This window comes from Gossypium hirsutum, chromosome D04 (genome assembly GCF_007990345.1).
Source record: "Gossypium hirsutum isolate 1008001.06 chromosome D04, Gossypium_hirsutum_v2.1, whole genome shotgun sequence".
In the NCBI taxonomy this organism is placed as follows: Eukaryota; Viridiplantae; Streptophyta; class Magnoliopsida; order Malvales; family Malvaceae; genus Gossypium; species Gossypium hirsutum.
The window spans coordinates 3,369,138-3,396,918 of record NC_053440.1 but is presented as its reverse complement, the minus strand read 5'-3'; the positions used below and the strand labels follow the sequence as shown (position 1 = coordinate 3,396,918).

General features: G+C 34.9%; 1 protein-coding gene and 1 long non-coding RNA gene across 2 annotated transcripts; both read right to left on the bottom strand.

Annotated features, from left to right (window-relative positions):
- Positions 1-1,930: 1,930 nt before the first annotated feature.
- Positions 1,931-26,052, bottom strand: LOC121215885 (uncharacterized). The gene is made up of 31 exons (XM_041090685.1): positions 26,044-26,052; positions 25,715-25,773; positions 25,525-25,626; positions 25,232-25,406; positions 25,035-25,151; positions 23,266-23,546; positions 22,614-23,029; positions 21,453-22,505; positions 20,149-21,326; positions 19,403-19,531; positions 19,159-19,314; positions 16,039-16,617; positions 15,886-15,957; positions 15,322-15,786; positions 15,033-15,216; positions 14,194-14,950; positions 13,964-14,080; positions 11,945-12,218; positions 11,280-11,393; positions 11,110-11,193; positions 9,890-9,940; positions 9,643-9,810; positions 9,237-9,559; positions 8,813-9,151; positions 8,642-8,705; positions 7,274-7,420; positions 3,671-3,775; positions 3,483-3,593; positions 3,237-3,341; positions 2,973-3,042; positions 1,931-2,869 (listed from the first exon to the last, which is right to left on the bottom strand). Exons 1-31 carry the CDS (start codon positions 26,050-26,052, stop codon positions 2,175-2,177), a joined length of 8,499 nt encoding a protein of 2,832 aa, XP_040946619.1. The 3' UTR covers positions 1,931-2,174.
- On the bottom strand, positions 25,550-26,946 carry LOC121216242 (uncharacterized). The gene is made up of 3 exons (XR_005912332.1): positions 26,892-26,946; positions 25,715-25,773; positions 25,550-25,626 (listed from the first exon to the last, which is right to left on the bottom strand). It is a non-coding gene; the product is annotated as an uncharacterized lncRNA (long non-coding RNA).
- Between the last annotated feature and the right edge of the window lie 835 nt (positions 26,947-27,781).

Here is a 27,781-nt window from a genome sequence, read left to right as displayed (position 1 = left end):
ATCATTGCAAACTCAATAGCATCCAAAACAAGAATCTTCATAATTTTAGACATCAATCAGAACAAATTATCAAATGGCAGGTTCAATCATGATACTAGTGGAAGACACTTAAAAAACTATGAATTATGACTAAATATAATATAATTACAATCGAAAGCAAGCAATTAGCTAAAAAATGGGTTGATTTTTGTTTTCATTTTTTGCATTAGAAAAGTGAAATAATCTTAACCAAAACCTGAAAGTTAGAATTTTCAGTAGTTTTGCATAAGGCAATGGTTCAATCTGATTTGAAATCCCTACTAAGTATTTTCTAAAGACAAATTACAAGGGTGAACCTCCAAATTCTCAGACAATAAGTTTACGTTTTTGTGGTTAATATTGCATCGTAGTTTCAAGCCTAGTTGGTTTGGGTTAAAATTTCATTTAGCACACATAGTTATACTTTCCTTTTCAATTTAGTATTATTTTAAGCAAAATGCATCCATTTGGCAAAAGCTTTTATATCATTTTCTTTAATGAAAAATCATGGCATCCCAAAGTCTTATATGAGTCGACTTTTCTTTAGAAAAACGGATAACTAGAGAACCACCATTAAGCTTTCAATCTTGGCTCTTATAGAAAATTAGTCAGCATTGATCGGCTACGGTTTGCCTTCAAAAAGACCCAGAGATGTAAAACCCAAAACCTTCAAAAATGGTTACTTCATGGTTACTAAGCGAGACAACAAAAGCCAATCCAAACCAGATTATAGATAATGCATTTGATGAAGATCCAACAAACCCAGCAGGAGCAGCCAATAATTCAAAACCCTTCACAACTGGTTATTTAACATATAATGAAATGTAATATTTCGTTATTATAAAATTAGTTTTTATAAAATTAAACTATTTTGAATATGTTGTTTGCAAAATATAATATGTAATTTAGATATGATAATAAAACTTTCTTATATTTGTTAGCTTTTTTTTTAATGTTTGAAATAACATACTAAATAGGGATGTAAATTAATGGAACGTTCCATGAATAATTCGTATAATATTCGTTATGTTCATTTATTAAGCTAAATAAACGAGTATGAACAAAATTTTTATGATTATTTAATAAACGAATAAACACGAACAAAAGTGTATTCGGTTCGTTTATGTTGACAAACAAACTCGTTTATAAGCTTGTTTATTGACTCATTTATGACTCATTTATTTATTAATGATATTTTCTTATAAAAATTCCGTTAGCATATATTAATAAAATTATCTTAAAACTCATTTAATTTTCCATTAATATATATTAAAAAAATTATTTTGATTTGTATTTTTTTATTTATAATATAATTATTAATTTTTATATTTGACTATTTTATATCTAAACAATATGTGTATGTATTTATTTATTGTTTATTATTATTTAACATTGTTCGTGAACATATTCAATTATATGTTCATGAACATGTTTGTTTCATGTTCATGAACATGTTCATCAACATTAAACAAACATGAACATATAATTTTAAATAAAAGAACATGAACAAAAATTTGAAATCTTAACCAACACAAACAAACTTAAAAATAAACAAACGAACATGAAAAGAAATTTGTTCGTTCAAACTCTGTTCATTTACAGGCCTAATACTAAATAAATCTCATTTAACATGATTAGAATTTAGAAAACAAAGTAAATGTTCCAATAGGATCTCAACACATTGGTGTCAAGAATCAAGATCCTATATATGTATTTTTCTCTGCATAGTAAAGCGCAGAGAATTGAGCACTCACATACCTTGACATCCATGAATGTCAAAATAGCTATTCAAAAAATATATATATACATAATCCCAACAACATTCTGCAGAGAGAAAAAAACCAAAAAGATAAACAATATTTGAATTAATAAATAATTCTAATCCTTGAAGGATAAAGTCTTGAACTTATACTTAGCAGAACCAACTTTTTGTATATATCTATTATTGTAAAATATAATTTTGTACAAACTATACACGAGAATGAATAAATGCAAGAGTAAAAACCAAATGCTTTCCAGCTCAACTCTTATCTAGCTATTTCCTCTCTTTTTTTTGGTGAACTATATGTTAGGGACCTTTGTTTTTAATTATATATATTCTCCTGTTCTTACTGGGGGTGAAAAAGGCTTACAGAAAAGGAACTAATAAAGGAAATCTACCTGATACTACTTCTCTGCAATAGATATTTACTTCCCCCTTGCTCTTTCCCCTGTTCAATTGTAGAAAGCAAAACCCGTAAAAAGTGCTTTGTGTCTTCTTCTGATTCCAGTTCCAAGTTGGTCTGAAAAAGTGGAAGCGGAGTTGATGGATTATTCCACCGCATCTTCGTCCCACCACCACCACCCTTCCTCGACATCTGCTGATTCTGTCTTAACAATGCATCTGAACTGCTTCCAACAATATGTACCACCCCATCATCAGCATCAGTGTGGATTACACTATGCAGGCTAATTTCTGTTTCTATCACCCACTCTTGATTAGCTGCAACACCTCGGAATTCAGGTTTCCCCAAGTCCACCAGACTCAGGCAATTAACAACCAACACAAGTCTCTCTGTCATGATGACATATTTACCGGGGTTTTTGAGTGCCTTGGACATGACATAGACTTCATCCTTGAGCTTGCCATCATCAGCTTCCTTAAGCACCGATATTCCAACAGCTTCTTCCCAAGAGTAAGGCCTCAAAGGAAGTTCTCTGCTTAAAGGCCTTGGCAAACGAACTCTACAACGTTGTGAACCCATTTGGTATAATCTGCTTCTGTTTCTAATACTCTGTGCAGTTTTTCCAGTAACCTCAAGTATACTAGCAGCTGGTCTTCCCACTAGTCCGGTTACTCCCAAAGCTATTCCTGTACGGAACACAAAAATAATCAGATGATGATGCATGCCTTGTTGATTATGATAGTAACATGGCTCATAAGACCTGCAGCCAACTAGCTACCAGTGGTTTACCTGAGAGGATTCCAGGTAGGCCATGTTTCTCTGCTTCTTTAACTGGCGATTGAAGGAGGCCAGTAAGTCCCTGAAATTAACAGGAAAATAAGATTCAACCTTGAAAAGGCATGCAGTAACATCTCTATCCAAACACGCTCCCCATAAAAGACAACTGTTAACAAGCAGCTTTATTTCTTTCCAGAGGGTTTACTGCTGTGGTGCAATATTTACCATCCAAATAGAAAGAGCTCAAAAGATAAAAAGAAGAAAAGATATTCATACCTCAAAAACTTCATTAATTATGCCTTTACTGTGTGAAGCCTCCCCTTTCAATTGCCTTTCCATTCTTGCAACAGCCTGCTCATCAAATGTAAATGCAACAATACCCTGCAAGCAGTATAGCTTTTCACTGTCAATCAATGATATTTGACTGAATATAATTCAAGTTTCTCATAGATAATAACATTAAGAAATAAAAAATAAAAAATAAAACCTTAATTAATCAGAACAAATTGCATCTAGTGATACCTTGTGTGCAGCTTTACTGAATTGAGTAGCAGCATCACTTAGTGCATAGACCGTATTGCTCAGAAGACTAGTAGTACCTTGAGCCATGCCTGTGATAAGTCCAGTGGGACTCTAAAAGACACATTCCTATTTCAGCCCTCAGCCATTAAGACAGAGTTAAAGCTAACAAAGAATACAAAATTAATTACCTTCAAAATACTCTTAGCAGGAACTGCTAAGAAATCTCTAATTCCTACACCTAGACTCCTAGCAAATCCCATGGGATTGCCGATAACACCAGCAGAGCCAAACACCTGCAGATTACATTAGTTTCTGTGAAATCAAGTGAGGAAGGAGGAGGAGAAAGAAGAAAGAAAACAGCTGCTGTTGCAGCTCTACTGTTGGCTGTAACAGCCGTAAAAATGAAAGAAAAATAAGGAGAAGAAAAGAAGAGAGAAATAGGGAAAAGACTTGTGGAAAATATTACTTGTCTACTTACAATAAGTTACATAGCCTATTCATAATAATAACTAGATACACAAATAAGGAAGGTCAAAGATATGATATGATATGCCTAATATTATGCTAATTAATCCTAGAATCATGACTTAATTATGCAAGATATCACAACTATCACAACAGTTCCGAGAAGATGATGAATCACATCAGAGGCAACACAGTCAGCAGCAATGAAATTCATACATGGCAAGCTCTGCAGTGTGCAGAGCACTAATTTGTTTCAAACAGATTCTAAGGGAGCTGGAGATCAAAGCATAACTTCTGAATCATGAAAAATGGAGTTCCGAGGCACCCAAGAGTACAAACATCAAATATAAGGTGATATCTTTCACAAATTAAAGTCACCCAGGCTTTAATGGTAAGTATGGGATTTGGTTGAGATTCTAGATTCAAGTTGTGGTACCAACGGAACAGTAGGACTTGAAATTTGATCTGAGGCCTGTGACTAAGCCCACTGATAGAGGAGATTTATCATGTGGCTTTGTTTATGTGGTCATTCTATTGTACATAAATATTGTTTTTGCCAAACCTTCCTTAATAGTTAGGTGGCCTTATTGTGATGCACCTTTTAAACCTAGGTTTGTGAAGTCATAAATATAGGTTTCAATAAAACTTGGAATTTAAGCTATGATGATTGATATTTTGATTTAGGGATTTTTACCTATGAGACATGAGATTTGAGTTCATGCAATTGAGATTATTAAGGCTATTATTGAGTGTTTAAGAATGCCAGTTCTACATCAATCTGGTAACACAGTAGACAAGATTTGCAGTTTTGGATTTGAGGGAACCTTTTCAACCAATCGTTAAAAATCCTATACCGCTTTTCATCCACTAAACCCTTTTAAATTTACTAACTAATTCAAACACTGCTCTCACAACTCAAAACTTGCAGATATTTAATAAACTAAACCCTAAATCAAGGTTGTTGGAATTCGACCAGACCGGCCAACCAAACCTTGAAACCACTAGGAACACCAGTCTGGAGAAAGAGGTTGAACCAATTGACCTGTGAACCGGTACAAACCAGTTGAACCGGCTGTTATACTTTTATTTTTTATTTTTTTATGAACTAATAATTTATCTAATCAAACCACCGGTCCTGTTACAAAATCATTGCCCTAAATACTAAACAAAGAACCACAACTCTCACATCAGAACACTAGTGAAATTAATCTTAAATTCTCAACAAAAATTCAAAACATGAGTAGTTAAATGAACCATGAGCCCCTTTTAAAACACGAGGAAGCCAGAAAATTGCAAAAGCCTCCCATTACCCTTGTATAGCCCAACAAACAAAGAAGCAGACGCCGTCAAGGGTATCATGCTTTCCAAAATAGTCAACCAATGCATTCCCAACTTAACAGGGAACAATGATGATCAACAAGAAACCAACAACAGCAACCTACAAGAAATGAGCTACAGCATCAACTCTATGATCGCCTGGGTGACCTGACAAAAGTTTATCAACCCCAATCTCATAACGATCTCCAAGATCATGCCAACCTGCTAGTCAGCTACTTCACAACAGAGCTTTGTGTTGTTGATTACCATTCATCACATTGTCTTAGATGCTAAAAGTGCATGATTACCATGGTTCCGAAAAGGTTTCAATAGGCAATGGTGACACCATTCTAATTTCTCATATCAATAAAAACCAATTTATGTGCATCAAATCATCACTTTCAATTACTTAACACTTTATGTACTCCCACCATTAAAAGAAACCTTATGTTTGTTTTTCAATTTTGCCACAATAAACAAACATCTATGAGGTTTTCCTGTCATACAGAAGCGCCTCTAGTACGCAGGCAGAATAGAGATGGACTTTACTACGGGACATCAAGCAGTCCAACTAATCCCCAATGCAATATGGTCGTTACTCTTCACCTATGGCACCGTCACTTAAGACATCCAAATTGTTGTATTCTAAATAAAATTTTGCATCAATTTTCTGTTCAAATTCAAAAACTGTTTCCGCTTGTAATTCTTATTGCTTCAATAAGATGCATAGGTTGGTTTTTGCTGAAAATCCCCTACATAGTCAACGACCATTACAAACAATTTACAATGATTTATGGGGCCCTCCATAGTGTTGTCAGTTGATAAAAGTGATTTATGGACCCTTACTTGAATGACGTTTTCAAACAAAAATCTTTTCTATATTGATGGTGGTAATGAATTTGTAAGTTTATTTTACCTAAAAACACACGGTACACCAACAATTATTTTCCCCTCCTCTACAACTAAAGAGTGGCCCTAGTAGAGCACAGATACCTACATGTTGTTAAACTGCTAAAACACTCTCACACAAAGCCTCACTACCCTCAATATTTTGGATTTTGGCCTATCATCACGCTGTCAATCAATAGGTTAATCACACCAAGTCTAAAAAAAACATGCCCTTATGAAATTTTATTCCAAGAACCTCCAAATTATAAGTCTATAAGATTTGGGTGTTATGCTATCAATGGCTGAAGCCATATGCCAAAAGTAAACTTTAGTCCCATGGGAAGGCTATCAAACGGTTGCTCCGATGTTTTAATCGAACATCCTACGATATTTGCATAACTCGTGAACATGACTCAATGCTGGTAGTTTATTCAAATTTCGATTGAGCTGGTGAACCGATTGATCAAACTTCCACTACTAGTTACATGATTTATCTAGGAAGAACTATTTTATGGTCCTCCAAGAAGCAGTGATCAGTGTCTTGATCTTACACTGAAGAAGAATATCATGCTCTTGTTGCTGCTGTCACAGAAACATATTGGCTCGCCAACCTCTGCTGTGAGCTACGCTTTTCACTCAATATCATCCAGCATATCATACGTGATAAAGTTAGCACAACATACATTTCTGAAAACCATGTCTTCCATAACTGAATGAAACATGTGCAAACGACTTCCACTTCATTCATGAATAGGTAGAAAACAAAGAAGTTGCAGTCAAACATTTACACACAGTAGATCAGGTTGCATGTTCCAAGTTGGGTGTTGTCAATGTCTTCACCAAATTGCAAGGGTGTAAAAGAGAGGAACCAACTATCGTGAATCTAAATCCATTTTAGCTTTCCGTTATTTGTTCCAAAATTTTGTTTTTCAAATATTTTCTAACATACTTAGAGTTATTGAGATTTTTTCTTCTAGCTATTAGGAAAATTAGTTGAGAATTACTTGTATAAATAGCTTGATAAAATTCAATAATGGAGCACACTTTCTATTCTATTTTCCTTATAGGTAGCACCATGCTATAGGGTTCAATGATTTTAACAAAGACGATCTGATATTTACCTTGTACATCTCATGGAGAAATTGTCGAGTATAGTGCCTAATCAGGATCTCCTGAATAGATTCCCAACTGGCCATTTGATGCATGATTGACAACTCTTTGAGATGAATTCGTGCTCCCTCTACATCAGCAAAAGCCATCAGACCTCTCTGCAGTGAATAGTTTTACCAAGAAGATTAGTACTTTACAGGAGAGGAACCCCAAAGGGAATTTTCAAAGTTCTACTAAAACAATGGAATTAACATGAAGCAAAGAAAAGTAGTGAAACAAATGCACACGAATTACACTAGCAAAGCACATTTTTTATTAAGGAATAACCATTTAATGATTGACTCAAGAACATCTGCATGATTAAAATCATGGCCAAAAATCAAAAGATGAAATGAGAATGATGATTGTTTTCCCTATTCATCTTTTTGCTTTTGTGGTTTACAATTTCTGTGACGATGAGGCAATTAGAAGGGAAACATATGCCAAACCAATAGCAAACACAAAACTGAAATAGACTTAATAGCATTCTGAATTGAACTTCACGAGTAGGAAATATCATTTGCTCCTGTTATGCGATTATTACATTTGGGGAAAAAGGACAAGAGAAAAAGATCATTGCTGCTAGTTTGAGCCTTTTTTCACCCTCCCTGTTTCTATTCAACTTATAAAAGCAGTAGTTAGTATTTGACAACCAAATACAATTTTAAAATAGTCTCGACTTCTAGCAAAAATTCAAACATAAAAAATGACAAAAATAAGCCAAACTCACAAGGAAACCATGAAAACTTAGAGAATCCTAAGTAGGCTGAATTAGCTTTAGCTCGTGTACTAAGCATAATAATGTGATGGATCAAGACATCACCTAAAATAGCTAGCGAATGGCTCAGGCCATTTTCATCCATATACTGAGGCAGAAGAAAATCTCATCCTAGCAAAACAACTTATAAATATGCACTAACCAAATCAAGTTTAAGTAGCATCCACCTGAATGCGTAGTGGCCAATTCCAATTACAGTCAAAATAGTGAAACAATATATTCTATATGAGTACCAATAAATATACCAAGTCTCTATGTCTGCGCATGTAAAATAAATGTGAAACACTAGACATGTTAAGTTTGGTCCTTAGTACAAGGCAGGAAGCACAAATCCATCATATTTGGTAAAAAAAAAAAAAGCTAACCAGTTCACTGAAGCCACATGAGATTTGACCATATTTTTCATTTATTTCCTCTCTAGCCAAGTAATGAAATCTCCACTTCCTGGGTAAGCTAAAAGTGCTTGAATTTTTATAATCATGCCAGTTTTTATTTTTTAGATACTCATCTATGATGCACAACCTTATATGGTTCTAGGAGTTTAGATAATAGAGCCACTCACATGGATAACAGATTCTCCAGATGTAAGAACCCCGCTTCTAAGCATCCAAGGAGAACTAGAAAAGCTGTTCAAACCAAACCTCATATTTGTTAGTTTAGTTTACAGGTGATAAGATAAGAGCTTGAGTTGAATTTAAAGAAACCAACTCCACTAGAGACAAAGTTATTCTACCTAAGAGTAAACTTTATAGGAGCCAAATCAAATGATTCCACATAAATCTTCTTCTGTCTTCTGGCCAAACAGTGAATTTGCTGCCAAGGAGCCCCTATTGGAACTATTAAAGGTAATCCACCAGTGTCATCAATTCTACTGAGCACAGGAGTACCAGTACCATGTAGCTGTTCTCTTACTTTCACATGCTCAGATGTTTGACCATGCATAAAACCCACATTGAAGTTAGGATCAGAAAATGGCAAGGCTCGACTCTGTAAACCTGGAGAGACAGCTTTGTAGAAGTAAAGCAAGCTCAAAATCAGTTCCTGTTCAAGCTCAAGGCAAAAATCTGCCATTCTGCAAGCAAATATATACTAAAATAAGCACTTAAACTATTACAAATCAAACAATTACTAAGATGCATTTGAATCTGAAACGACACCTTAAGCTTATATATTCAAAAGAGACCAATGAAATATCTTTCTTCCTCCACTTTGCCACAGCTAGGTTAAACACAGGTTCAAACGAAGAATCTGAAGAAATCAGTAACCCCCTTTCAGCTTTGAATTTTGGGCTATCATCCTTCCTTATCTGGCCAACTTGGTTACTTCTGTATTCCCTATTAAAGGAAAGGACGACAGGATAGGGGGTGTTATGCAGTTGATTATCTATTTGAAGTGAAGATATATGGCAAGAAAGCTTTTGGTGGTCCACACTCTGAAATAGATCGATTTTTATATTTTTTGCAGAGGCAAAAAGCAATTCCTGCAAAATAAAGAGAAAGCTTAATAGATTTTGAAGTATATCTTTAGATCAGAAAAAAACTCTAGCAATTTGTATCTGCTAACCTGTGGGTAAGAATTAACCAAAGAAATACCAATGCAAGGAATGGTAACTGAAAACTTCTCCTTGTATTCAGCAGGTTTATCTTGATTTTGTTTTTCTTGGAACTTAATGGTACTTTGATCTGTCATGTCTTTCAGAACATGATATGTTGAATCAATAATTGTGAGCACCTGAAACAAGAAATTCAGTTGTTAAGCTACACAAATGCAAAAAAAATCCAGCTCAAAGCACCTAACTATGATAATGTACCTTTGTTGCACCCTCAGCACGCACAGATAAAAGCAACATCCTTTCTGGCTTCTGTAGACAGTTTAGCATTAGATAAATATTTAATGTAAAATCAGGATACAGGAGTAGAGGGGAAATAATAACCTTGAATAGCTAATTTTTTATATTTAAGAAATAGCTATTTCAAATAAATATTTATAAACGAGCCAACAGAATCATATGCTACATTACTCCAGCAGTATAATATAACAAGCCATCTCATATTCCTTATGTCTTTAGAGAACAATAATGGGTAATCTTTTTCAAGAACAAGGGAGAGTGAAGGATTTTCTTTGGAGAATGTTTTCTGGAGCTAATGTAATATTCATTTATCAAGACTTAAAAGAATCGAAGGTAATGACGAAGAGGAAGATGGTGTTTTTAGAAGCTGATGTCATACTCATTCACCAAGCTTAAAGAATCAAAGGCCGTGATGAGAGGAGGATGGTGATTACTGTGATACCTTGAGATTCTAGTCACAACCCAGCAACTGAAGATTCATTCTTATCAGATATTAGTCATTGCAGCAGAAAATCGGGATTATAGATCTTAATTCAAAACAAAAAATAGTGAAAAGAACAAAAGGATACTAGGTAAAAGGCTAGAATTTCTTTCCTTCTCTCCTTTTTCTCCTCTCCTTCTCCTCCCCTTTTTCTTTAAATTTAAATATTCTATTGTAATTGGATTTATGTTATTTTAATTATTCTTTAAGCAATAATCAATAGATTATCAGGTTCACATATTTACAACACTTGTGTGATTATTTATTTTTTAATGTTTGAAAATTATTAGTATTTGGCCACGCTAGTTCTAAAAGACAAACACAGCCATGCAGGTTGTACAATAGCACATTGGCTTATCTTGAACTTTGGTAAAGTAGAAGAGCTTTCTATAGAATTTTAGCCTCCGAAATATTCATAAAATAATGCTCACCTTCAAGGTAAGCATCTAATGCTACTACATTCATTAAATATAGCATGAAACTAAAAATTGATATATTATTAGCTTGCAACTTTTTATGCTGCAAATTGACCCTATTAGACAAGTTACTGCAGGAGGGTTCAATCCTCAAAAATATCAATTGAAATATACTACTAACCCTCCTTCACCAATTCAGAGCAGATATAAAGTTTGCTGATCTATGTAGGCGCCTTATGTCAGGTCCTGCTTAAAGAAATAAAGCTAATAACAGAATGACGTACCTCAGAAGTAGACTGTAGGTGCACAGGCATATATTCTTTCAAATCATCTAGAGCAAAAGAACCCACCATACGCTCCCCTGGTACCTTTATATGTCAAACAAAGATTCATTAGAAAGGCAATACCTTACAGTTCATCACTTCAAAAGGAACAAAAAGTAAAGTGGGCATACCTCAATAGAAACACGGTGGGGATAGCAGGGTTCATCCCACGCATAAGGGCAGGAAGTGTATGGGTGAACAATGGTGTCAAGTGATTCACACCTTTGTTGGTAAATCCTTAGTCTCTACAATGACAAAAATGATACAGAACTCTCACAAAAAATTATAATTAAAGTTTTAAAATGGGTGATGCAGAATGCAAAGAAGGTAATTGAGGGATTAAAATACTTAAAGATTTGGAGTTTACACAAATATTAGCTATTCCACATTTGATGGTTTGGATCTTAGCATTTCATATTTACGAGTAGAATGTCATAAATAACCCCTTACAAACAGAAAGAAAAGTAATAATAGAAACGGCAGTACAAATAAGTAAAATATAAGATAAAAAAAAAAACCTACTAACAAGTACTATAACAGCACACAAGCAAAGACTGCAATCCAACAATTTGAGCCATGTCTTAACAAAGCTGGTTTTTACATAGCACTAGCAGAGACACAGATTAAGTATTTGGTTCACTCAGTTCGTTTTACCAATCGAACTAAATAGGAATAACAAGTTAGTATCTGATACATGAAAAGGCCACAAAATATAGGAAGCCAGAAATTAACGAGTAAAAAGCAATTAGCTAAAACCTAAGAATACAAAAGAAGCATTAATTGAATAGGTACCAACCTCCTTTGAGAAATTATCAATTCTATATGGCATATATCCTGTATCATCCTCAGATATGAGAATCAAGTTTGTCCCACAATTCCCTTGGAGGCTTCCAACAATCTTTTCATTCCTGATGGAAACATCAGCATTCTGTACCTCCACCCGTATCATATTCATTGTCCCAGAAGCATAATTTCTTATCTTCACTTGAGTGTCACCTAAATGATCTGGCAAGAAGCTGCCAGACCATTGCCAGCCAGGTTCATCAAAACGCAAGGAAATCAATAATTCCCTGCAACAGATTGAAAATGGATAAGCAAGCTAGGGAGGGACAAAACATATCATAAAAGTTGCAATCAAGAAGTTACGCAAAGTTATAGAGGACCATCCTATGTAGCTCCAACTCTTCATTTTGGTAGAAGTACCCATGTCAAACAAATATTCTAACATGAGTACGGGATATGACCCTCCAAATACATGGAAGAAGTTAGAAAAAATTGAATATACCCAAGTTAAACACATACCCATTATCCAACACTAACACCCTATCCAAGTATCATCATCCCATTCTAATTAAAACTTAGTTAGATGATGATAATCCAATACTCTCTTTCTCTTTCTCTTAGCGAAAGCTTCGTAAATAATTGTAATTGATTCAAGTAGCAACCTTGGTTCAATCCAGATTTATATTTGCCAGCAGCTGCTTCTATTGGTTAAATCATGTTAGTGCCAGCACATAGAAGTGCTACTATTCCTCCTAAAACCCACTAATTAATGCGGTTCTTCACCTTCCTAGTGAAGTAGGGAACTATATACAGCAAGTTTTGAAGATAAGAAAGCTTGATAACTTTATGAGGAAGCAAATTATAGCATTGCAAAGATCATAAACTGTTCATTGGAAATATGAGGTTATTGAGGACATATTTGAAAATAGACTACAAACAGTGAGCACATGTAGTTAAAAGTCTACAGATAAATTAACTACATCACTTTGACTAAGGACTTGAAGAATGACTTGGCTTTGCGGTTGTAGCCATTGGGGTTAGCTTATCAATAGTGAAACACAGTGCATTAAGGCTTTCTTTAAGTCATGTATAGCATACTGTAAAGACAGGTAGTTGCTCACATGACACATCTTACGTAAGGTAGGCAGCAAAGGCAATTTTTACTGAAAAAAAGATTGAAATTTCTGTCATATTATTTGAAATACACCTTACAAACCATACAAGATATAAAATATCCCAATTTAAAACACATAAAGGAAGACTATTACCGATATCTTATTCCCAAGCATCAAATTTTCATAAATCTGTTGCTGGAGAATCCAAGATTCCCATGAAAAAAAGCATTAACGACAGTACAAAAATCTTTATACGATAGTAATGTTAAAGAATAGTATCTCATGAAAAACATGTTAAATTTTAATAAAGGCATTCAGCCTAAAACTATCTGCCAATAAATAGTGAAGCCAACCTGAATATAAAGATAACAAACTGAAAACTTAACCAAAATGAGTTATCGGTTAACACAACTCGGTACTCCCCTAAGGACTTGTTCCAATACCAACAACAGAAACAAATAGGCCTTTCACATGGATAAACACTTCTGGGGCAATAAGCAATAAGAACAAGTAACAACTAATTTGAGTTCCAATACCACGTTAAGCATTCAACTTGAATTCAATTTTAGGAAGGTCCAATGAAAAATCAATAGGTAAGAATTGGAGAGGCCCTTGTTATATTATGTGTCTACCACAAATTTCATCGATAGGGGATTATTACCACTTTAACAGTCCGCTTCACATGTAGCAGAACTAGACGTATTGCATGATATATCTTAACAGACCTATAATGTGATTGGACATCACATATAAACACAACGAGCAGATCAAAGAGTAGCAAATACAGTGGGGAAAAGTTTGCTCTTTAAGGAACTGGCAATAGATAGGGAATCCAAACTTGAATGTTAAGATAAAACCACAAATTCAAGTAAAATTGATGTGGAATAAAATCTTTCAACATAAAGATGGCAAAGTACCTTGTTGTATCAGTCCAATGGAGCTGTGAATGTTGCCCAACACCCAAATGATAAAGAATATCAGTTCCCTTCTGCTTATAATATAACTCCTTGCTGCATGCATTACTAATAACATATCTGCACAAGAAAAAACTTGCTATGAAAGAGACAAAAAAAGAATGTATTGAAGAAAAGTAAAATTATTTGACAAGAGACAGCAGTAATTTTTGGATTCTTAGGAAAATCATTACCTTGGCTGAAAAGTAATAGCCCGTGTCCTTCCAGCAAATGCTCCAGGAATAGCATTAGATGTAACAGATAATATAAACATTGCATTTGATAATGGCTGGGGAACAAGAACAGTTGTTGAACCACTTGGTGGGACTAGAAGAAAGGGCCCTGACCATGGTGAACTAGGCACATTTTCTGAGTTGTGTCCACGAGAACTATTAGCTACGCAAACCACAATTTCACTTCCGGAAGAAATAGGATGTGGAGAATATATGCATGCCTTAACCATTCCACACTCTTTCTCCATAAAGTCATTATTCCCTGACAACCGAGTGCTTGAACCCAATCGATTCTTCAGAATATTTGACGAATTTTTCTTATCAACTAAATCATGTTGGTCAGTTTGCTTCTGAGACAATGAAATCGAGGGATTTCTAACAAATCTTCCTAACTGCAGATCAAATGTTTTTCTAGTTGAAACAATGCGATTTTTCAAGAATGACAAGCCCAAACTCTCAATTTGTGGAGATTCAATAGCTGAGTGTTGGTTAGAAAATAAAAGGCTCAGACCATCTCTGGTGCCTTGAAACAGCTCATTATCAACTTGATTGTAACAGGAAGGTAAAGTACAGACAGTTCTGTCCATCTCATTGGCGGACTCTGAAATACTGAGTGGGAATGGTGTGCAGTTATATAACAGAAAGGGAACATAAATGAAGAGTTCCCGAGCACCAGAGAACGCGTCCATCATCTTTTCCATAGTTACATGTATTGGGCCTAGAGGAAAAAAGTAACAGATGCACTATGAAACAAATTCGATAAGTAATAAAGTAGTTAACCATGAGTAGATATAAATTACCACTACATGTATCAGGTTCAAAGGCCACGGTTTCAGACTGAGAGAACTTTGTTCCACTGAACTTAGCAGTTGTACTGAATGTTTCTGTGCGTGGAAACTTAAGGACTGACGGTCTATATCCATAAATATTGAACTCCAGTGTCAGGTCATGTGATAGATCAATATGATGAAAGAAATTGATTATCTGAAAAGACAGGTATATGCTTTTACATTAGTTCAGAGCACCACATCCTAATAAGTAAACTGATGCACAAAACTACATTTTTCACAGTAGAAATGAAGCACAAACCTTTGAAAGCAATGCAGTACGTGTAATTCCACCACTTTCAATCGTCAATGATATTGCCTCAGGAAGATAGTTATTAATGACTAAAGGAGTACTTAAAGTCATTTGATGAATATACCGATCTTTTGACTTGCACAAATCTTTTATATTTTTGTTGCTACTTTGGATTGACTGGCTCACAGTATCATCATTACAGCTCACTGAGCCTTTCTTTAGCCTGTCAGCTGCAGGTATGCTAATATGCCGAAGTGATAGGCAACAACGAAATGGGTCACTGCTTGGATGAGATGGGTAACAGACAAAAGATCTGAGAAATCCAATCTTGCCTTCCAAGGAGAGAAGATCAGAGAGGTTGTGTGCTTCACTCCACAGGTAAGAATTCCCAAGAGGACGCCACCTCATGCGACCAGCTTCAGCCAAATGTAGAGGCAGTGGAAACTCTTGACCAGGATATACTGGGTCTAGAATCTGGAATAATCAATCCAAAATGAAGAGATGAAGACAGGTATACATAAATTTATATAAACAGTGAAATTTATAGGAATCAAACAATAGATCCGAGCGCACCTTCGGTGAAATACCAAATGGGATATCAAACCTTAGTTCCAATGGAATTGAAGTAGCATTTAGAATTATCACCTGAAGTTAACAGGAATTAGAAGAAGCTAACAAACAGCTAAAAGTAGAAAAATCTGTGATAATATGCGCACGTATACATACCGTTGAGTACAAACGTATTAGCTTGCTATACCGTTGCACTGAAACATCAAACACAACAGGTACAACAAAACCATTCTTTCCGTCAGTTGCACCATTTTCTTTCAGGTTTACATTGTATTGTGAATTATTTGAAAAATCAACCTCAAAATATGTAAGTCCAACAAGATCCATTGAAACAGGAGCAGAAGGAACAGACATGCCATCAAGTTGAATAGTCATCAAATGATGAGCCACCCCATTTGATTGCCTCTCACTGAGATTATCAGAAGAATGACTAGGCCTATAATGATAAAGTTGTTCGTCCGGTATGTCATTAAGATAAATTGGAACAGAAGCGCCAGCTTGCACAATTTTTCCATCTTTCTCTTTTGAGGCATCAAACTGATCAGAACTGGCCTGTCCTTGATAAACATGATACTCTAGAGGTGAAGAAGTCAGGTTTTGAAGTATATAAGGAGCGTATCTTCCTCCAGACATATTTTCAGTGAGCCGAGGATCAAGAAATCTTTGCTTTTCAGAAGAATCATGTTCCAAAAATCCCCAGGCATCCTTAACCATTTCAATTGTCCTGAGAACAGTCTGGTTTTTTATTTTTTATTTTTAAAAAAGAAAAGAAGAAGAAAAGTTATATTATAGATTAATAGTACAAATCTAAACATAAGAAAATACTGAAACATGAGATTAGTGTGGTAACAATATCATTAGAAGAAAACGCCTTGAGAAAACTGTCTATATCATATGAAACCAAGGTGATTATACAGCAGATTAAAAATCTATATAAATTTTACTCTGGTGCACAAGCATGAACAGCAGTAGAACTATGAAGACGAACAATATTTATGACAACTACCAGTTTACCTATTTTCTTTGAATAACAAATATTCAATTGTTTACAGTGCTTCACAAGAAATGGAATTTTAAGATCGACAGTGTGCACCGTCAAGTGATATTGTAACAATGATGTCCAAATGATTATGAACAATTATTTTTGGACTTAGTTTTACTGATTTCATTATATTTTATGGACTCAGTAGTACTCTGCATATACTTTATCCTTGGATTCAGTCGAATTATGCTATCAACCGTGTGGTTAGGCCACAAAATCCCCCTGCAATGACTGAAAGAATTTTGCTACCACTACTTTTCAGGATTTGGAATTTCAGTCCAATCAGTAGCAAAGTTTATTTCCCACCTTTGAGTTCACTGATGTGGACATCGACTTGCTGGTCTGACAATGGCATTGCTGACATTGCAAATAATGATAAATTTGTTCAGGCATCTGATGAAGTTGCATCTTTTTCTTATCAATGTGGCTTTCTTAATTCATTTCTCTATCAATCTCCCTAAACTCACACCCTCACTCTCTAAACAGAAGCTCCCAGCCAGCCGCAAAGAACTCAGATCCTAGTTATGCCCTGCTAGCTGCCTTCCACCATCACTAAATTATCTTAATATACCATTTGGTACCTAAGTTTGGCTTCAATTTTCAATGTGGTACCTATATTTTTGTTTGTCCCAATTAAGTACTTAAGTTTGGATTCTGATACAGGAATTGGTCCTCAAGGTTAACCGTGTTAAATGGTTAAATCTAAACCAATAGTCATGCAACACATGTATTTACATGTTATATTATTTTTTAATTTCATTTTTATTTTATAATTAATTAAAGAAAATGTAATTACCCAAAAAATATTCTGCAAAAACTCTCATCCTCTCCATGTTTTAGTTCTCCATTTCTCCATCTTTCTGGCTCTCAACCCCAAAAATGAAACTGGTGACCACATTGAAGCTTAGCCCACGACCAATGCCCATTTTCAGTAACCATTTCAAGGCAAATCGAGCAAGAAACCGAGCCGAAATGCTTTCCTCCATTTCCACAGCCAGCACCACCACCTCCACCGTCATCCACCACAACATCATCCCCACCATTACTCCCTAATCCCACAATTAAAACAGTTACAAAATTAAACTTCAAATTAACTCACCCAAAATATCAACCTAAATTTACTAAAACAAAATCACCCTCCTCCTTTAATTTCCCAACACGACCATCAAGTTCAATGATAAAATTAAAACTAAAATCAAGAAAAAAAAAAAAAGAAGCAAAAATGACTCATCTTAAATTCTTCGTATTATCCAAAGAAGAAAGAATAATTAGAAATTTTTTTAATTTGAGTGAAAATGAGAAAATGGAAGTAAAAATTCTGCTTTTTTAACTCTTTTTAAGACCCTAATCATCTGCAAAAACCCATCTCTTCTATAGGATTCTCAACCCGTTTCATTTCATCTTCTCATACTTTATTTCATCACCAACTTTTCGTCTTTTTCATTCTAGGTCTTGATGGAAGCTGAGGAACAATTGAAAGCCTGAGTTGAAAAAGAAGAGAACGAATAGCTTTGCCATGGAGATGGGGTTGAGAGTTGAAAAAGAAATGGACTAGAAGTGAGAAATGAGAGAGTTAGAAAGTGAAGGAAAGGAATGAAATCTATGAAATCTCAATACCACATTATCGGGTCAACAATTATGGAAAACCCACACTTAAGAACCCCAAACCACCAGCAAATAAGCTCGCTACATATGCTAAGTCAATACCACATTATCGGGTCAACAATTATGTCAGCAGACTCTAAGAAGGAAAATCAACTCTATTATCCATCATTTCATTGGGCTAAAATTTCAAGTTCTGAAAGAGCTGATGTAGAATAATTCTCAAAATCATTGTAAGAGTAAATCTGCCATATGGCCTTAAGTATAAGGATCAATAATACAGCTTGACCAATAGATTACCATCATCTTTCTAATTTATTAAGAATTTAGATCATTAAGTAGTCTAATCACTCATGCACTGAGTTTCAATAATCAATATTAATGGTGAATTGAGTATAGGTATAACCGGATCCCATCATTTGTATCAAAAGGCTCTATTTACATCAGTTTCTCCTCTTCTAATTCCTCTGCTCCTACCCATTTTCCCTATGATATCTACCCTACCTTTACTTTCTCCCACTCTCTTCCACCCATCCCCTATTTCCCACCTTATTCAAGCACCTAAGTCACTTATCTGAAAGGTGATCACACAACTATCAAGAACATGAAAAGGAAAGAGTACAAACATGTACCTCAATTAGGGGTTCTGTAAAGTTGAAGTTAAGCTGTCCTGTTGAAATGAGATGCACATCCGTAATATTGGAGTTGTCTAGCAGAGCATTCAGGTCCTGTTTTCTAATTATCTCCATCTCAAACTTCCAGGGCTCAAGAAAAGGCTCCCAGAAGACCTACAACAAATCCAAGCAGTACACCAAGGAATATAAGTCATGGTAAAGATTAAAATACAATAGCAATACATATTATATGCCAATATACCTTGTGAACATTATTGTAATTCACTTGGAGATCACACGCAACTGCACCATTCATGCTGTTTCCAGTAAAATTAGCACGTAACAGGAAGTTTTTCAGAAGAATTTCTAAAAGAGGTCCACTACAACTCCACTGAAAAGATAGAACAGAACTTAATAAATGAAACGGTATGATGTGAGGAAGTCAACCAAATAAGATTTTTTTTTTTTTTTGAATAGATAACACACAGTAACTTTAATTAAACAGAGGAAAAAAAGAACAACAAAATTAAGGATGTTGAGATAACTGCCTAGTTGCAATACATAGTTTATCTCGACAGCTACAAATTTTGAGAAGCAGCCAAACAACCACACTATCTTTCATAAACTGTAATTGGAAAGCAGAATATCATGCCTTTCTCCCACATCACTTGTGGAGGAAGAGAGAGTATCAAAACTTAAAAATATAAGATTGACCCACACCATATGAAATCTTGATCTCCTACACATCATGCAAGCTCCATATATAGTAGGCAAATTTTTTTATAGAATTGAGGCAAGTGAATTATTCCACAGTTAACAATTTGCAAATAATGAATAGCACGACACATGCAGATAAAGTGGTATACATGACAAGAAACAGTAATTAATGCTTCATCAGAAACCTTTTCCCAACAAAAGTATAATGCAGCATAAGCAATAACACCAATTAACTCTTCTCAAGCACTAGTTCAACATTTCAAGGTCAACTGCATAAAGTAGTAAAGTTACCCGTCCATCAGATACCATAAGAGATCCCTTCCTTAGCTGGATCTGGAACTCCATGCTTCCAAAGTCATACTGAGATCTTGATCCAGGAACATCAAACCTTACATCATGCAAGAAAAAAAATATTTGATGTGATAACCATACATCCAGCTGATCACATTGAATCTCCAGATTGACATGTACTGGCTTTTCCTCGATATTGCATATCTCAGTCTCCACATTAACTTGAAATATCTGGAAGAGAGGCCAATAATTGACATTATCATCGCCTTGGAAACCCACAGCACCACTTGTTTTTTCCAGAATACACTTGAACTTTGCATTTTTACCAGAAATAATTAGTTCACTACTTTTGCTGTGTGTCATAAATGTCAAAAGTTTACAAAGCTTCCCTTCAGTACCAGTAGATGAAACATTCTGCGAGCCCTTTTCAGCGAACACCAATTCAGTAAATTCTTCTCCAGCGACATGCATTGGAAAATAAAACATGATTCCAATATTTTCAGACCTCAGGACAACAACTGTTTCCTGCATGGTGCTAAGTGGCACACAAGTTGGGGCAGACATTTTATCAGAAATTTGAGGAACATGTTCTGGTACACTCATGGCTGAACTCCCGGGCAATGAATCTAATTTTGCAGTTGTGGTAAGTTTTTTCCCATAAGAATCAAACAGGTCAAGGATGTCAGTCCAGTCAGAAGAATGTAGCCAGATATTAAGGGAAGGAAGACAAATAGAGAACTCATTTTGACATGGATTAGATTTTGAGAAAGAAAGATCAAAAACTGATGAGGTTGAGCAAGCATCAGAACAGCGTGCTAGTATAACCAAATTTGGAAGTGACAATAATTCTAAAGAGTAAAAACTTAAATCCAAGTTCATATGTGTCTCATTTGTCAGAGACATGGAGCAAATAAAGCTCATTTCAGCTTTAGAAACTGGCTCAAGTAAGTCTTTCCCCAACCGATTCAATTGTATCAAGAGTGATTCAACATAACATCTGACTTCGATCAAGGTCATGGAAGAATCTACAACTGATACTTCCTTATTTTCCTTTTGCAACCTCCTTGACTGTAGAAACTGTAAAACATCAGAAGTGTAACTTTTTGATTCATCATGAACAATGGAAAACCGGTCGATGATTTCCAGTAACACTTCAAATCCACCAATGAAATAAAAATCTGTCAAAAGGACCAAGAATAGAAATGAATCAAGCAATACTATAGAACAATGTAGTAATACCAAATAGAAAAAGTGACGAGTATTATTCATATTTAAAGTTTCCAAGAGGTATTAACTGATCTTACCATCAATATAAACTTGACAAACACCAACCCTTGACATGATACATGTGTAATCAGAAGATTTTTCGGAAAGGGATTCCAATTCACTAGGTATTCTGATCCAAAAATCAGCACTGAATGGTGCCACCAAAGGGAAATTTCTCGGTTTAGTACCTGGAATAAACGTTATGCAATCATCCTTGAACAACAACAATGATAGAGACAAATCTCGTCCAAAAATATTCAGACAATTATTCGATCTTGCAACTTTATTTTCTGGAACCACACATTCAGGAGGAATGTCCTTCAGTACATCGCTCAAAACACAATGGTTTGTAAAACTACCATACAACTGCTGAATATCTGTCTTCAGAAACCGTTGGTCATCACTTTCTATGGGAAAAATTAAAGAGGATTCCAGAACCTCAAATTTACAAATGATAGCAATCTCACTTTGGTTCTCCATATGCTCAATACTTTTGCTTGTAGACTGCATACTTGGATTTGATCTCCAATCATCCAGTGAAAAATAACCAATTATGATGGCTATGTAATGGAATGGTAGAACCCAACAAGTATGCTGAATTCCAATACTAAATTCAAACTGCGAACTTAGTGATCCAAAATTCCTTTTCTTCATACATATATTTAAGATTGGGGAAAGGTTCGGTAATGATGGTCCCCACAAAAAGTCGTGGAAATTACTGGTCCACCACGATGATGTGAGAATCGCCCCCTCAGAAGAAGAGACCAGATCCATACAATCATCACAAATGCTAACCGAAGATTTGGAGGTTGGCAGAGTTATTGTTCCAACAATACAAGATGAATCATGGAAATGCAGTTTAACACCTGAGAGATTGATGTCAATAGCATCTAGACTTGCTTCAGGAGAACTCCCTGACACAGGAAATGCAACCATACCCACTTTGGATTTTAGTGGTGAGGAATGAAAAGGGTTAAATCCCTTCTCTGAACTGCAACTTGGACTTCTCAACTTGTTATCTCTTAAACTGAATGACTTCTGCCAATCAGGAACGGGAAAACGAAGTGAACTCCCTAGACTACCTACGGAACCTGAATTATGCATTGTAACAAAAGGAAAACAATCCAAAGATAAGCTTGCGTAATCAGATGATCCTATTCCAGAGTAATTTGAGAAATCAAAGCCTCTGAACTGAAAACCTGGCATATTTTTTGTACTTTTATCTTCAAAAGCGGGGCCCACAGCATTCTCTGCTCCAATAAATGCAGTAGATGAACATATTCTATCATAAAACCCAACCAATAATCCAATTATATATGGATAGCAATGGAGGTCAGCATCATTCAAGTATAATGTGAACTTGTGACTTGTGAAATCTATACTTGCAATAGCTTCATAATATAAAACAAAACAAGCCTCAGCAGTTTTATTTTCGTCAAAAGGGTCACTTGCATCACCAAGTGTGTTAGCCATACCATCCTGATTTGCAGTATTTGAGGGATATAGATCTCCAAATGAGCATAAAACATGGTTATTCTTTTCACCATTCGTATGTGCAGTAACCTCTATTGCTTTCAAAGAGACTTGGCAGGTCTCATACTCTATGAGAGAATACCTGCAATTGTAAAAAAGTTTAATACAAAGCATATGCACCTACCTAGCATTCAGTAAAGAAAATATTCAAATAACATTCATTGCTAATTACTTTATTAACAAACCTCTCAAAAAAACTATTGATATGACCCACGTATACAATTTGCAAAGAACCTCTGGCTTAATCTCAGTTATATCCACATGAGAAAAAAATAAATCTACATATTTTAATAAGAAACTTAACAGTCAGGAACATACCACACATCTAGAGTTTTTAGAGCAAGCATGATGGAAGAGCTATGTTCTCCATCATTAGCAAGATCAAGAAGTAACTTTGCAGAATTGATGCTTGCAGTTAGAGTCAAACCAAAAGGACGATCCCCTAGGTGACTTGATGCAGAATGGAGTGAATCAGGGTTTCTCAGCACAACAGGTTCAGATCTTGAACATTGTGCATTAAGAAGAACCATCAGTGCAACAACTGACTCATATATTGATAGAGAAAGGTTTGCATCAAGCGATGGTACAGTAACATAAACCTGCAATCAAGAAAGCCACTCAGAAGGAAAATCCTAGAAGTACACATCTCATTTACACATTCAAATCCAACTAAAAGAACCAAAAACTTAAAAACTCCCAGGTACAGAACTTTTGCTATATAGGTTCCTCAAGTGACTTCAAATGGCACAGTTGCAAAAAGAAAGGGAGAAGGGAGAAACAACCAAAAAAGAGCAATACAACCCATAAAATCTGTTCATATCCAAGCCTTACGGTCAGTTGCATCTCGGTACAAATTATTCAGAGAGGCCCACGGCAAATGTAGTTACTAGAGAACTGCTCAATGAGGTATGGGGAATTGGGGGAAAGAATGAGATTCTCAAGAAATATAGGGAGGTTAAAGTTCAGAGATTCAGAGATCTTCATAAGAATAGACACATGAGCAGTTATTAATTTACACATCCTTTAAAGATGAAGGAAGCACTTATAGACAAACACCAACTAATTCAAACATCATATAGAAAAAATTTAGAATAAAAACCAATTCTGACAGAATTCTCTTTCCCCTTTTTATTTGGGCTTCCCCACATAATAAAACTAGAGAGAAATAAGGACTTAATTCAGACGATAATAAAGAGTTTCATCGGCACTGAGAAACAAGATTTCAGACAAGAAAAAATATGTTATGAATTTCAACATTCAGAAGAAAAAGAAGAAGAGAACTTAAAACCAAGAGTATTGTGAATATTTGTTTTAGAGCTTGTATGTATTTTGTTAGGCACATTTCCATTTTACAGGTTAACACATTACAGTCACCATTGTTAGTTTTCATGTTTCATAAGATTTGTAGTTATCTTGTTGGATAAAGACAACGATTTTGGACATGATTTGGATGAAAAGTAGCTTAGAAGCCACCTAAAAATATATGAAGCCTTTGGCTAAAATGTATCCAGTTAAAAGTTAAAAAGAGCTTGTTCTTGAACAAGTTTCTTTTTTCCTGCTAGTTTTTTCTCCATTTCCTTCCTTCTCTCAATCCCAAAATATTTCCATGAAACTAGAGACCCAAAGGGCTATCAGAATAATATCTTCACCCTCTTCAAAATGTCACCACACAAGACAAATATAAAGACACAATAAGTTCCTTACCATCCCCAGTTAAAGTAAGAGATGTCATATTAGTGCAGCAAAAAGGGATTTCATCTGAAGAAACAACCAAAAGTTTCCTCTGAAATCACTTAAAAATTTAGTTATACCTAGCTGAATCTAGGCATTGACCTAAACTATAATTTACAAACAAAGGAAAAAAAAATTGAGGTCAATAGAGGGAAGAGAATGGAGAAAGAGGAACTCCAGAGTCCATAAGCAAGCATACAATAAGGAATGTTCAGTTTCAGAATCATCAAAAGTGCAACAAGGAAAAAAAGGAGACAATAGAATCAAGCATACTTTCAGCATTTCCAATGGTTAAAATAAAAGTACCTAGTCTTAGTACTAGATAAATATAAATCTAAAAGATTCAATCTAATTACCTCCAATTGTTTCAGTCTTGATTCATCAGGAATAATGCAAGATGCAAAAGTAATACAGGCACAAAACTTTTTCACAATTGAGATAGTGTGGGGATAATTAGTCTTCACCAACTTCACCTGCTCACATAAGTTGCTATCATCAGAATTCAGAATAGTGAAAATAAAACAGAATATCTAACAAGAACAATGTACCTGACCTCAAAATCAACTAGTTTGATGTCAAAGTGATTATAAAGATCTTGTAGCTGAAAACCCGTTAACCAATCAGAGATTGATGCAGAATGAACTAAGTTCTTCCGGATAAATGATTGTCCATCAATACTTGAACTGAGCTCCGTTTCGATGCAAAACAAGAGATCCCAAGTCAAGAACCTGTGCACACAATTGATGTACAAAACTACACGTAAATAAAGCATAATACAAAATTTAACTTTAATGAGCAAGAGGAACAATATGAATATCCAAATAATGCAGTAAACAATGCAATTACCATGTTAAACTCTTCAGAAACTGCATTCCCGAGGGAAAATTTATTGTGATGTTGCTGATATTAACATCCCATGCCACCTTCTTATGACTCGACAGGATGCATCTGCAAAATATTATTATTTGTGCATCTACAATACGGAATATTTGAAAACATATAAAATTTAACCAACATTAACACCAAAAGCACTTACTCAGCTTTTGCTAGCAATCGAGATTTAACATCTTCAATCCCATTAAGCGAAGATAAAACCTGCACTAGGTTAAATGCTTAGCATTACTTAAATGCAACCATGCATAAAGACATAGAAAGATGTTATTTTAATTATTCTATGGTTGAAGAACTGAAGGAATACCGCCACTACGAAATAAGAAGACAACCAAAATGGTAAGTTCATGCATTGGACTCTTTAACATTGAAATGTTGTTGGATAAACAATATTTAAGCATCCATCAACAGGGAAGTAACATCAATAGTTGCAAACTTGATCTCTTATTTGATCAAAACCAAAACCATAGTTACCAGTAACATGGAACAGGTCTGGGGAAAGTATACACGACTTAATTATTTTATGGCACAATGGGTTTAGTCCCCATTGGTCCATTATAGTGAGTTGTAGTACTATATAAAACATTATTAAATCAAATGGTTTTGTTTTACATTGAAAGGGATACCAATTTGCATCCCCCATCAAAGACGGTACCTAATAAAAACCTTCCAGATCATTCATCAAGTTTATTCTTTTGTTTGGTCACTAGCAGGCAGTGGAGGCAGCATTGCAAAAAGCCAATACAAGCCAACTTTTGACAAACCATATAACTAGATATTGTGCTTCTTATATACCAAAAAAATTCCCCTATTTCTACTGCATAAAAAAGGACTAGAACAACAACAAATTTTTAATGCACACCAAAATTCTATAAAGGAAGCCCCAAATATATTATTTGATTTCTAAAAAAATTAAAATTATTTCATAACCTATATTCAATTTATGGCGAATCTGTAAAATTGGAATAAAATCCAAAAGTAAGATGAAACATATTATACTTTACTGCATTATCAGTTTTGTTGGCCACTTTAAATGAGATTTCGAAGAAATCAAAGTCTAAGACTGTCTTGTTCACATGAGCAAAGAGCTTTATAGATTAGAAGTCTAAAAAACCCAGAAGTACCTAAGGCAACATAGCAAAATAATACAACTGGAAACATAATGGAAAAATAAAAAGAACAGAAAAGAATGGCAATAACTGCACTAGACATCTGCAGGAATTGAAAATGTTTGAACAAGATTGATGCATGCTTAATCTGCCAACATAAGAACTGTGACTGTAACTGTTAGAGGTCGCAAGATTAATATAAATACATCTTACCCTTTCATGCTGAAATTCAAAGTATTTGATAACAGAGAAAAATTCAATTAAATCCAGAAAAAAGTTGTTTCATAAGCAACTTCAAGCGACTGAAGCATGACCTGAGCACAAAAGAAAAAAAAATAAGACTTGTAAAAATAAAAGAGCATTAAAAAAATATCTTAAACAAGGTTTAAACAATCAAGTAGAAAAGGCTTTCCAAATAGCACCAAAAGGGCATAAAATTACATTCACTGACAATTCAGCATCTCGCCTCTGATACAAGTCTACTTGAACTCTGTAAGAGGGCAGATCTTCCCCAACATTTTTCTCCATACAGGACTGAAAACAAACAAATTAAGAAAAAAACATAAGATAGATACAAAAGAACCTCTAAAATATTGTCATCATAGAACAGAATTACCTTGCAGCATCTGAAAACAAAATCCCAATAAGTGTTCCATTCACACTATTTATAACTTGCATGAGGCTTCCCTAATGTTAGCAATGGCATTTAAATAGGTTTCTCTTAAGAAGTGCTTTTGGGACATGGAAATTCGGATATTTTAGAGGGGATTTTTTTCCTTGGAGGGAGGGAGGTATAAAACCGATAGGCTTGGGTTCATAATGTCATGCAGATGAGTAATGTTTGTAGTTAAATTAGGAAGTCCTAGTCCCTCTAACTTAATTTTAATGAGTTTAATATCGCACGCATATTGAAATTTATATATAATGTTATCATCTTTCCTTAATGGTGTTAATAGAAGTGCAGGGATTAAATTAACACTGGAATAGAAAGCTAAAACTAACAGAAGGACCAAATTCATACTCCAACCAATGTCTAAATTGCAGATTCTGCCACCTAAAATCCTACTATCAATTCATCACATCTCATAGAAAGAAGGCAACTC